This window comes from Oncorhynchus mykiss, chromosome 20 (assembly GCF_057628025.1).
Source record: "Oncorhynchus mykiss isolate SJ-2025 chromosome 20, ASM5762802v1, whole genome shotgun sequence".
NCBI lineage: Eukaryota > Metazoa > Chordata > Actinopteri > Salmoniformes > Salmonidae > Oncorhynchus > Oncorhynchus mykiss.
In genome coordinates, this window is record NC_143041.1 from 44,792,171 (window position 1) to 44,805,307 (window position 13,137).

The 13,137-nt window shown below is 44.9% G+C and overlaps 1 protein-coding gene across 1 annotated transcript in view; it reads left to right on the top strand.

Moving 5' to 3' along the window:
- The window catches only part of LOC110499549 (uncharacterized), a 60,142-nt gene that overhangs the window by 27,114 nt on the left and 19,891 nt on the right, over positions 1 to 13,137 (top strand). Inside the window, exons 12-14 of the mRNA XM_090213134.1 lie at positions 792 to 911; positions 7,254 to 7,305; positions 10,387 to 10,469. Of these exons, the coding sequence (XP_090069260.1) occupies positions 792 to 911; positions 7,254 to 7,305; positions 10,387 to 10,469 (255 nt within the window). The remainder of the gene's footprint in view (positions 1 to 791; positions 912 to 7,253; positions 7,306 to 10,386; positions 10,470 to 13,137) is intronic.

A 13,137-nucleotide genomic window follows, 5' to 3' on the forward strand; every position in this document is an offset into this window, starting at 1 on the left:
AGGGTATCCGTGTAGCGTTGGACTCACACCTGTTGTTGTCATAGTAGTACTAACCCTGTTCTGTGTCTGTTCTGTAGGAAGAGACTGTAGCTCTGAGGAGAGAGGGTATCCGTGTAGCGTTGGACTCACACCTGTTGTTGTCATAGTAGTACTAACCCTGTTCTGTGTCTGTTCTGTAGGAAGAGACTGTAGCTCTGAGGAAAGAGGGTATCCGTGTAGCGTTGGACTCACACCTGTTGTTGTCATAGTAGTACTAACCCTGTTCTGTGTCTGTTCTGTAGGAAGAGACTGTAGCTCTGAGGAAAGAGGGTATCCGTGTAGCGTTGGACTCACACCTGTTGTTGTCATAGTAGTACTAACCCTGTTCTGTGTCTGTTCTGTAGGAAGAGACTGTAGCTCTGAGGAAAGAGGGTATCCGTGTAGCGTTGGACTCACACCTGTTGTTGTCATAGTAGTACTAACCCTGTTCTGTGTCTGTTCTGTAGGAAGAGACTGTAGCTCTGAGGAAAGAGGGTATCCGTGTAGCGTTGGACTCACACCTGTTGTTGTCATAGTAGTACTAACCCTGTTCTGTGTCTGTTCTGTAGGAAGAGACTGTAGCTCTGAGGAAAGAGGGTATCCGTGTAGTGTTGGACTCACACCTGTTGTTGTCATAGTAGTACTAACCCTGTTCTGTGTCTGTTCTGTAGGAAGAGACTGTAGCTCTGAGGAAAGAGGGTATCCGTGTAGCGTTGGACTCACACCTGTTGTTGTCATAGTAGTACTAACCCTGTTCTGTGTCTGTTCTGTAGGAAGAGACTGTAGCTCTGAGGAAAGAGGGTATCCGTGTAGCGTTGGACTCAGAACCACCTCATCTAATCAGCATCGACGATGATCTTCTCAGCGCTGGCGTTATTCTCTATCATTTAAAAGTAGGTAAGAGACACACACACACACACACACAGAGAGTGTACGAAACATTAGGAACTCTTTCCAGGGGAATCCAGGTGAAAGATTTGATCCCTTATTGAGGTCACCTGTTAAATCCACTACAATTAGTGTAGATGAAGGGGAGGAGACTGGTTAAAGAAGGATTTTAAATATTTACATTTTTAAGGCCATGAGACAGTTGACGCGTGGAATGTGTGCCATTCAGAGGGTGAATGGGCAAGACATAATAATGATAACAAGGTAGAACAGAACCGCACTAGAAGACGATTTAGTAAGCATACCATATACAGGGTCAGTTCCTAATGGAAGGTGTTCCTAATGTTTTGATATACTCTGTGATATACATACACACAGTGGGGTGAAAGTTTTTGATACACTGCTTATTTTGTGGGTTTTCCTACTTACAAAGCATGTAGAGGTCTAATTTTTTTATCATAGGTATACTTCAACTGTGAGATGGAATCTAAAACAAAAATCCATAAAATCTCATTGTATGATTTTTAAGTAATTAATTTGCATATTATTGCATGACATAAGTATTTGATCACCTACCAACCAGTAAGAATTCCGGCTCTCACAGACCTTTTAAGAAGCCCTCCTGTTCTCCACTCATTACCTGTATTAACTGCACCTGTTTGAACTTGTTACCTGTATAAAAGACACCTGTCCACACACTCAATCAAACAGACTCCAACCTCTCCACAATCGCCAAGACCAGAGAGCTGTGTAAGGACATCAGGGATAAAATTGTAGACCTGCACAAGGCTGGGATGGGCTACAGGACAATATGCAAGCAGCTTGGTGAGAAGGCAACAACTGTTGGCGCAATTATTAGAAAATGGAAGAAGTTCAAGATGTAGGTCAATCACCCTCGGTCTGGGGCTCCATGCAAGATCTCACCTCGTGGGGCATCAATGATCATGAGGAAGGTGAGGGATCAGCCCAGAACTACACGGCAGAACCTGGTCAATGACCTGAAGAGAGCTGGGACCACAGTCTCAAAGAAAACCATCTGTAACACACTACGCCGTCATGGATTAAAATCATTCATGCTTTGTAAGTAGGAAACACTGCCAATTTTGCAGGTTATCAAATACCTGTTCTCCCCACTGTATATATATTCAGCAAAAAAGAAACCTCCTCTCACTGTCAACTGTGTTTATTTTCAGCGAAATTAACATGTGTAAATATTTGTATGAACGTAAGATTCAACAACTGAGACATAAACTGTACAAGTTCCGCAGACGTGACTAACAGAAATGGAATAATGTGTCCCTGAACAAAGGGGGGGGGGGGGGGGGGTTTCAAAAGTAATAGTCAGTATCTGATGTGGCCACCAGCTGCATTAAGTACTGCAGTGCATCTCCTCCTCATGGGTTGTACCAGATTTGCCAGTTCTTGCTGTGAGATGTTACCCCACTCTTCCATCAAGGCACCTGCAAGTTCCCGGACATTTCTGGGGGGAATAACCCTACCCCTCACCCTCCGATCCGACAGGTCCCAGACGTGCTCAATGGGATTGAGATCTGGGCTCTTCGCTGGCCATGGCAGAACACTGACATTCCTGTCTTGAAGGAAATCACACACAGAACGAGCAGTATGGTTGGTGGCATTGTCATGCTGGAGGGTCATATCAGGATGGGCCTGCAGGAAGGGTACCACGTGAGGGAGGAGGATGTCTTCCCTGGAACGCACAGCGTTGATTGCCAGCAATGACGACAAGCTCAGGCCGATGATGCTGTGACACACCGCCCCAGACCATGACGGACCTTCCACCTCCAAATCGAACCCGCTCCAGAGTACAGGCCTCGGTGTAACACTCATTCCTTCGACGATAAACGTAAATCCAACCATCACCCCTGGTGAGACAAAACCATGACTTATCAGTGAAGAGCACTTTTTGCCAGTCATGTCTAGTCCAGCGACAGTGGGTTTGTGCCCATAGGTGACATTTTTGCCGGTAATGTCTGGTGAGAAGCCCTCAGTCCAGCCTCTTCTCAGCCTATTGCGGACAGTCTGAGCACTGATGGAGAGATTGTGCGTTCCTGGTGTAACTCGGGCAGTTGTTGTTGCCATCCTGTACCTGTCCCGCAGGTGTACTGATCCTGTGCAGGTGTTTGTTACACTTGGTTTGTCACTGCGAGGACGATCAGCTGTCCGTCCTGTCTCCCTGTTGCTCTGTTTTAGGCGTCTCACACTACGGACTGTCGTGACGTACTAGTTAATCTGACGACTGTTGCTCATCGAATGATTTAAAGGTTTCTAATTGCGTGATGAACTGAATCGAGCAATTATTAACTCATTAACCTGGGGCACCATGGGAAAATTAGTTTTATTGAGTTTCTATTTCCCAAATTAACTCAAAGAATATCAGAATATCGATTTTACTACAGCCGCTAATAACCTCTACAATCTCGTTCTGAACGTCGTATAGCCCGTGTCCAGTCTGGGCAATTGATTAGAACTTAGTACAATGGGCCAACACACTATGGCTATGTGTTGCCCAATATGGGGATTTAAAAGAGAGAAAAAGAGGAAGTACATGAGAAATATAAATTTGGGTGAATTTGTCAGCTATGCTTATGCTAACCCTAGCCTTGCCCCAAACTGCCACTCTTATGGGTCAGAATATAATGATATAATTACGTGGGGAAGGTCTCTGTGGATTTTCCGCGTGGATGGGTCAGGCTGCTCAATGACGCACTTCTCCGCCGCAATTCTCTGGTTGTCCTCACGATGTCAGTGTCCTTTTGGCTTAGGGGTATGTTCCCTTGCTCTTGAAGGGCTCTCCTGAGGACAGACCGCTCTGTAGTAGCTCACAGCATTGGAATGAAACAGTGTAGATACCACGATTCGATGGGAGATGGAGGATAGGTGGTTCGACTTGAATTCACCCGCTTAGACACAACTACTCATCCGTAGCTTGGGTAGAAAAATGTCTTTGAAGACAAACTTGAGTTGCGTTTTGGGTTCGTTTACTTTTTTTTATTTTTATTTTTTTCAGACCCCGGCTGCAGCTTGGGTCACTTAGTCTGATCTGTTAATTCTTCACTCACAGGTTTTATACCCTCGGGTCAGAAGTGGGCGTAACCGCCTTAAGGGCAATTCTATGAGGGCAAGGTCTAGATTTGACTCAAAACCAACTAAATTAAATTCATTTCATCTTTCCCAAAACATTCTTGGATATGGATATTTTCCATACAATGTATGAACTATATACTAGGAAAACTCTTCACGTTACAATATTTTTGTAATAACGTCCTCTGTTAACCTTGAATAACAAAACAAAAATGACATACATTTTCATATTCCTTCTATCGTCATGACTACCACTGTGGCTGACAGAAACCATTGTTCCAAAGTCCTGTAACCTGACCTGATCAGGACAGTCATGACAGGACATTGCAATTTATTTCCCTGGCCACATCTGCAGTCCTCATGCCTCCTTGCAGCATGCCTCAGGCATGTTTACGCAGATGAGCATGGACCATGGGCATCTTTTTTATTTTGGTGTTTTTCAGAGTCAGTAGAAAGGCCTCTTTAGTGTCCTATGTTTTCATAACTGTGACCTTAATTGTAAGCTGTTGGTGTCTTAATGACCATTCCACAGGTGCATGTTCACTAATTGTTTATGATTCATTGAACAAGCATGGGAAATGGTGTTTAAACCTTTTACAATGAAGATCTGTGAAGTTATTATTATTATTCTTTTTTTACTAATTATCTTTGAAAGACATGGTCCTGAAAAAGGAAGTTAATAAGGGACGTTAATAATACACACACGGTGCATTCGTAACGTATTCAGACCCCTTCGCTTTTTCCACATTCTGTCATATTACAGTTTTTTTCTAAAATGGATTAAATTGATGAGGATCAATCTACACACAATACTGTGTACAATAATGGCGAAGCAAAAAACGTTTTTTCAACATTCATTTATCATTTTAATTTTATTTTAATTCATAAAACAAATATTTTACCAAACTTTTCAGACCCTTTACTCAGTATTTGTTGAAGCACCTTTGGCAGCGATTACAGCCTTGGGTATGACTCTACAAGCTTGGCACACCTGTATTTGGGGAGTTTCTCCCATTCCTCTTTGCAGATCCTCTCAAGCTCTGTCAGGTTGGATGGGAAGTGTTGCTGCACAGCTATTTTCAGTATTTCTTATATACACACACACACACACACACACACACACACACACACACACACAGTGCCTTGCGAAAGTATTTGGCCCCCTTGAACTTTGCGACCTTTTGCAACATTTCAGGCTTCAAACATAAAGATATAAAACTGTATTTTTTGAAGAATCAACAACAAGTGGGACACAATCATGAAGTGGAACGACATTTATTGGATATTTCAAACTTTTTTAACAAATCAAAAACGGAAAAATTGGGCGTGCAAAATTATTCAGCCCCTTTACTTTCAGTGCAGCAAACTCTCTCCAGAAGTTCAGTGAGGATCTCTGAATGATCCAATGTTGACCTAAATGACTAATGATGATAAATACAATCCACCTGTGTGTAATCAAGTCTCCGTATAAATGCACCTGCACTGTGATAGTCTCAGAGGTCCGTTAAAAGCGCAGAGAGCATCATGAAGAACAAGGAACACACCAGGCAGGTCCGAGATACTGTTGTGAAGAAGTTTAAAGCCGGATTTGGATACAAAAATATTTCCCAAGCTTTAAACATCCCAAGGAGCACTGTGCAAGCGATTAATATTGAAATGGAAGGAGTATCAGACCACTGCAAATCTACCAAGACCTGGCCGTCCCTCTAAACTTTCAGCTCATACAAGGAGAAGACTGATCAGAGATGCAGCCAAGAGGCCCATGATCACTCTGGATGAACTGCAGAGATCTACAGCTGAGGTGGGAGACTCTGTCCATAGGACAACAATCAGTCGTATATTGCACAAATCTGGCCTTTATGGAAGAGTGGCAAGAAAGCCATTTCTTAAAGATATCCATAAAAAGTGTAGTTTAAAGTTTGCCACAAGCCACCTGGGAGACACACCAAACAAGTGGAAGAAGGTGCTCTGGTCAGATGAAACCAAAATTGAACTTTTTGGCAACAATGCAATACGTTATGTTTGGCGTAAAAGCAACACAGCTGAACACACCATCCCCACTGTCAAACATGGTGGTGGTGGCAGCATCATGGTTTGGGCCTGCTTTTATTCAGCAGGGACAGGGAAGATGGTTAAAATTGATGGGAAGATGGATGGAGCCAAATACAGGACCATTCTGGAAGAAAACCTGATGGAGTCTGCAAAAGACCTGAGACTGGGACGGAGATTTGTCTTCCAACAAGACAATGATCCAAAACATAAAGCAAAATCTACAATGGAATGGTTCAAAAATAAACATATCCAGGTGTTAGAATGGCCAAGTCCAGACCTGAATCCAATAGAGAATCTGTGGAAAGAACTGAAAACTGCTGTTCACAAATGCTCTCCATCCAACCTCACTGAGCTCGAGCTGTTTTGCAAGGAGGAATGGGAAAAAATGTCAGTCTCTCGATGTGCAAAACTGATAGAGACATACCCCAAGCGACTTACAGCTGTAATTGCAGCAAAAGGTGGCGCTACAAAGTATTAACTTAAGGGTGCTGCATAATTTTGCATGCCCAATTTTTCAGTTTTTGATTTGTTAAAGTTTGAAATATCCAATAAATGTCGTTCCACTTCATGATTGTGTCCCACTTGTTGTTGATTCTTCACAAAAAAATACAGTTTTATATCTTTATGTTTGAAGCCTGAAATGTGGCAAAAGGTCGCAAAGTTCAAGGGGGCCGAATACTTTCGCAAGGCACTGTGTGTATGTATATATATATATATATATAAAATACATTTGCAAAAATGTCAATCTGTTTTTGCTTTGTCATTATGGGGTATTGTGTATACATTGACTTTAAATAAACGTAAAAAAATATATATATTTTAGAATTAGGCTGTAATGTAACATGTTGAAAAGGTGAAGGGGTCTCAATACTTTCCGAATGCACTGTACATTCTCAATGTGTTTTTTTTGGTACGAGCCAATATTGCACCTTGTTCTAAAACTACTGCTAAATCTGAAAAATCCATATTACTGGTCGGTACTAGTGCACAATATAGGGCTCTGGTCTAAAGTAGTGCACAATATAGGGCTCTGGTCTAAAGTAGTGCACTATATAGGGCTCTGGTCTAAAGTAGTGCACTATGTAGGGAGTAGGTTTCCATTTGGCATGCATCCCTTAGATTGGATTCTCCCATAAGGAGATCACTTACTACCTGGCAGACTTAATAACATTGGCCTTGGGATCTGATTGCAGGAAGGCGGGACGCTGGTGGGTCGACACGAGGCGCCGTCCAATCAAGATATCGGTGAGTCAGGAGGAGGAAGGGATATCTGCTGTGGGCTTCATGTGAATTTTGTATGTTATTCTGGAGACTTTTTTTAGGCACTTTTTTTAGGCACCTCCCTTTTGACTTGGACTACTCATTATGTGATCAAGATAAGTCGTTCTGAGCCTCACCTTTCTTCAAACTGACCCCCTTAAACTCACCGTTTCTGTTTCAACATCTGCTCGCTTCCCTCCCGTTCTCCATGGTGCGGTTCTGCAGGAGGAACACTGTCTTTGAACTCTGACCCCTAACCCTGTCTCCCACCATGAAGCTATTTCATTTTTATGCTGATGATACTGTTATTTACTGTTGTGCCTCGTCTCTTACAAAAGCTTCCCAGAACTTGCGAACTGCTTTTTATACTGTTCAACATACCTTGTGTCAATTGAAGCTTATCTTCAATACTGACTAAACTAAACTAAACTAATGGTGTTTTCTAATGCAAGAAATAGACCTCTGAACCTTTCACCTATTACTACCTGTCAGGGCAAGGAGATTGAGACTGTAACCTCATATAAATATCTTGGGATTTTAATTGATGATGGCCTCTCTTTTAAATTGCGTGTTCAACAACTTACAAAAAAATTGAAGCTGAAATTGCGATTTTTATTTGATGAATAAGGCCTGTTTTTCATTTGAAGCCAGAAGGAGGCTAGTATCAGCTACATTTATGCCTTTACTAGACTATGGGGATATTTTATATATGAATGCTTCCGCTCAGTGTTTGAGATTAATTGACACTCTTTACCATGGAACTTTGAGATTTATTTTAAACTGCAAAACCCTTACGCACCACTGCACTTTGTATACCAGGGTTGGCTGGCCTTCTCTAGTCACTTGTAGGCTCAGACACTGGTATACTTTTATTTACAAAGCCATTTTGGGTTTACTACCTTTGTATTTGGGCATTTTTATTGTTCAGAAATGTGGTGGGCACTCTCTTCGTTCGCTGGACTTTATCCTGCTAACTGTTCCAAATGTCCAAACTCAATTTGGTAAAAGGGCTTTTATGTCCTCTGACCATCGTCTTGGAACACCTTACAAAATACTTTTAAACTGGAAGAACTTGTCCCAATTGGTGTTTTTAAATCACTGATGAAGGATTTTGTTATACTCTTATGAATTCTATGGTTTTACTAGATTACTTGTAGTTTTTCATGTTTGTAATTTTTGTAATGACTTTGTGCTGCCTATCTTGGCCAGGACACCCTTGAAAAAGAGCATTTTAAATCTCAATGAGCCCTTCCTGGTTAAATAAGAACATTATTTAAAAAATTAAGTGAATCATGGTGCTGGTCTGCAGGAAGAACACTGTTTGAGAACTGTGATGGCGTTGTGAAGCTGATATCCCCCAGACGGGGGCGCTGTGCTCTGTTAACGGACTGGAGACGACCCGGCCCTGCCAGCTCACACCGGGTAATGATCCATGTGTGGGTAATGATCCGTGTGAGTGTGTTAGGAGACTGCGTGATAATGAGTCTGTGTGGACTTGGAAGACATGCTAAACCTCTAGTAGCTGCTCTACCCATGGAGAGCTCATCCACCCCCCTTCTTCTTTTAAGACTAGATTACACAACCTGGCTCTGCTCTGAACTTTCAGGCAACTTGACAAAATAAAACTGAAAAGTTTTACTCAATTCTCACTCCTTTGCCGAGGTTAAGTGAATGCATTGCCGTGAAGTACTCAATCTCTCTGACATGATTTGGCTTTTGTCCAGACTCCGGCTGGCTGATTTTAACTGGAGGTAACAGGCTACAACAACTCTGCAATGCTTTTGTAAAGCTATGGCATACAGGCTGATATCAGGGCTTATATAGCTATCGGCCTCAAACTCAGATAAACCACATCAAGAGATTTTTTTTTTTTCTTCTTCTCCCAGATCTCCTATCTCGTTCTCTCTCTTCTACCTCTCTCTCCTTATTTCTCTGCAGCAAATACTAATCTTGCTTCTGTTAATGGCTTTTGATGAGTGACAAAGCACCTGAGAGGATGGTGAGTGATAGATCTGAGCTGCAACAGGAACAGGAATTACTATCAAATGTCCTGGAGAAAATAGCCTGAGATGCAGCCTCTTCAGGAGGGGGGATGTTGGTTCAGACTCAGCCTCTTCAGGAGGGGGGGATGTTGGTTCAGACTCAGCCTCTTCAGGAGGGGGGGGATGTTGGTTCAGCCTCTTCAGGAGGGGGGTGTTGGTTCAGCCTCTTCTGGAGGGGAGGGGGGGGGGGGGTGTTGGTTCAATGGCTGTAAAGGAGTAGTGGCAGGTATCTTTGATGTGATTCTTTCTCTAGTGTGTTTTTTAAAATTATCTCAGAGCCAGGTCGGGTTGGAGTAAGCCAGGCTATAACGGGAAAAGCTCCCAGGCAGCCCAGGCCTGGCAGAACTAACTGAATAATGGGGTCTTCTACAGGGGGCTAAAGTTGGCTCTCTTTAGCTCTCTGCCTGCCTGGCTGGTTCTATTCCCAATGGCTAAAGGCTAATCCTGGTCTCCACTTCAGACCCTGCTCTACTATCACCACCATCTGCCAATTAAAAGGAGAGGCCTGGAGCTTTGTCTGGAGCTTTGTCCAGGGCCTGTAGCCCTCCAAAATGTTTAGTAAGAGAAATGGCATCTGGCCTGTGGAGGGGATGAGCGGGGTTGGGAGGAGAGGTGAGTGGTTCACAGCCGTTCAAGAGTGCTAATGGTAACCCTGAATTACTCTTGAGGTAGCCAGCACAGAAGAGGTGAAGAGGCAGCAATTAAATCTTAACAACATTTGGGAGAGATGTTTTGTTCCTGCCACTAGAACTGAACACACTTATCAACAACGAATGCTTTTAATAGACTGCTCCAATTAACATCCATCCACTGCCACAGCACTGAACTTTCAGGGCTGGTTTCCCAGACAGGTGAAGTCGTGGACTATAAAGCTATTTCTTTGGAGATTCTCTTTAGTCCTGGACTAGGTTTGGTCAGTGTCCAGGAAACTGACACTCAATGTTTTACTTGTTGTTTTTTTTTACTGTAAAACGGGCTGTTCAGATTGAGCCAGTTTCCATAACATGTTTGTCTCTGGTTTCAGGTGCTGTCATCCAGCTAGGGAGAGGAACTATGTTCCGTTTCAACCATCCTAAAGAGACTGCCCAGCTCAGAGAGCAACGCAAGGTGAGCCACAGCATAACCACTCTCACTAACCCCCAGACCACAGTTCAACCACTCTCTCTCGCTAACCCCCAGACCACAGATCAACACCACTCTCTCTCACTAAGCCCCAGACCACAGCTCAACCACTCTCTCTCGCTAAGCCCCAGACCACAGCTCAACCACTCTCTCTCGCTAACCCCCAGACCACAGCTCAACCACTCTCTCTCGCTAACCCCCAGACCACAGCTCAACCACTCTCTCTCGCTAACCCCCAGACCACAGCTCAACCACTCTCTCTCGCTAACCCCCAGACCACAGCTCAACCACTCTCTCTCGCTAACCCCCAGACCACAGCTCAACCACTCTCTCTCGCTAACCCCCGGACCACAGCTCAACACCACTCTCTCTCGCTAACCCCCGGACCACAGCTCAACACCACTCTCTCTCGCTAACCCCCGGACCACAGCTCAACACCACTCTCTCTCGCTAACCCCCGGACCACAGCTCAACACCACTCTCTCTCGCTAACCCCCGGACCACAGCTCAACACCACTCTCTCTCGCTAACCCCCGGACCACAGCTCAACACCACTCTCTCTCGCTAACCCCCGGACCACAGCTCAACACCACTCTCTCTCGCTAACCCCCGGACCACAGCTCAACACCACTCTCTCTCGCTAACCCCCGGACCACAGCTCAACACCACTCTCTCTCGCTAACCCCCGGACCACAGCTCAACACCACTCTCTCTTGCTAACCCCCGGACCACAGCTCAACACCACTCTCTCTCGCTAACCCCCGGACCACAGCTCAACACCACTCTCTCTCGCTAACCCCCGGACCACAGCTCAACACCACTCTCTCTCGCTAACCCCCGGACCACAGCTCAACACCACTCTCTCTCGCTAACCCCCGGACCACAGCTCAACACCACTCTCTCTCGCTAACCCCCGGACCACAGCTCAACACCACTCTCTCTCGCTAACCCCCGGACCACAGCTCAACACCACTCTCTCTCGCTAACCCCCGGACCACAGCTCAACACCACTCTCTCTCGCTAACCCCCGGACCACAGCTCAACACCACTCTCTCTCGCTAACCCCCGGACCACAGCTCAACACCACTCTCTCTCGCTAACCCCCGGACCACAGCTCAACACCACTCTCTCTCGCTAACCCCCGGACCACAGCTCAACACCACTCTCTCTCGCTAACCCCCGGACCACAGCTCAACACCACTCTCTCTCGCTAACCCCCGGACCACAGCTCAACACCACTCTCTCTCGCTAACCCCCGGACCACAGCTCAACACCACTCTCTCTCGCTAACCCCCGGACCACAGCTCAACACCACTCTCTCTCGCTAACCCCCGGACCACAGCTCAACACCACTCTCTCTCGCTAACCCCCGGACCACAGCTCAACACCACTCTCTCTCGCTAACCCCCGGACCACAGCTCAACACCACTCTCTCTCGCTAACCCCCGGACCACAGCTCAACACCACTCTCTCTCGCTAACCCCCGGACCACAGCTCAACACCACTCTCTCTCGCTAACCCCCGGACCACAGCTCAACACCACTCTCTCTCGCTAACCCCCGGACCACAGCTCAACACCACTCTCTCTCGCTAACCCCCGGACCACAGCTCAACACCACTCTCTCTCGCTAACCCCCGGACCACAGCTCAACACCACTCTCTCTCGCTAACCCCCGGACCACAGCTCAACACCACTCTCTCTCGCTAACCCCCGGACCACAGCTCAACCACTGTTATTCTCTTAGGGTCAGTTTCCTGGACACACACTAAGCTGTTAAATTAACATTGAACGATCTTTAGTCTAGGACTAGTTTTTTTAATAAAGTGTTTCTGGGAAACCAGCCCTTTCGACACAACCAACTCTTACTCCTGGACAAGAGAATACTCCAGAACGTAACCTACATTTCCCTACTTTTCCTCCTATAGAGCACTTTGCTTTTTTGCTGCACATTTTTGCTGCTCATTTTTGCTGCTTATCTAACTCTGTACAGCTTAGTTTGTGTAAAATTTTAAAGTCAATTTGCAAATTCTTATCTCGGAGTCATAATTATTACTGTGCCGTCGGTTAAACTCTTCCTGCCAAACCAGAAACAACACACAGATGGCTCTCTTCAAAGAAATGCATGTTCCGTCTTCCACTTCCTCCGAGCATATCTCCTTCTACATGACCTGTGTGTGTGTACACACACACACACACACAGCCTTTCTTCATAGCTCGTTATCAACAGCTATTTATTTCTGTCTGTTAATGAGTCCTGGTTGGAACCCGGCTGGTATTTAGACAGGATCATTATGACATCATAAAGGTATGCTTATGACCAATGTTCTGTTATAACCTGCAGGGTTCCAGTGAAGTGTTACCCAACTGTTTCCTCGGGTAATAGTCTCAATAACTCCGCGATCTGTAATAGTAGCAATCTATTCTTTTCAATCGCGTAGGTCCGTGTCCCAAGTTGACACCCTGTTTCCTCTTCACAGTGCACTTCTTTTGAAACAGGGCTCATAGGGCACTATAAAGGGCATAGGGTACCATTTATTGGGACGCAACCCATATGTTTTAGAGGCAGATTCAACAGCTAATGGAACAGATCAAGGCTGTTAAGTCCTTTTTTATTTAATGGTATATTTAATGTGTATGTGAATTACATTCCAA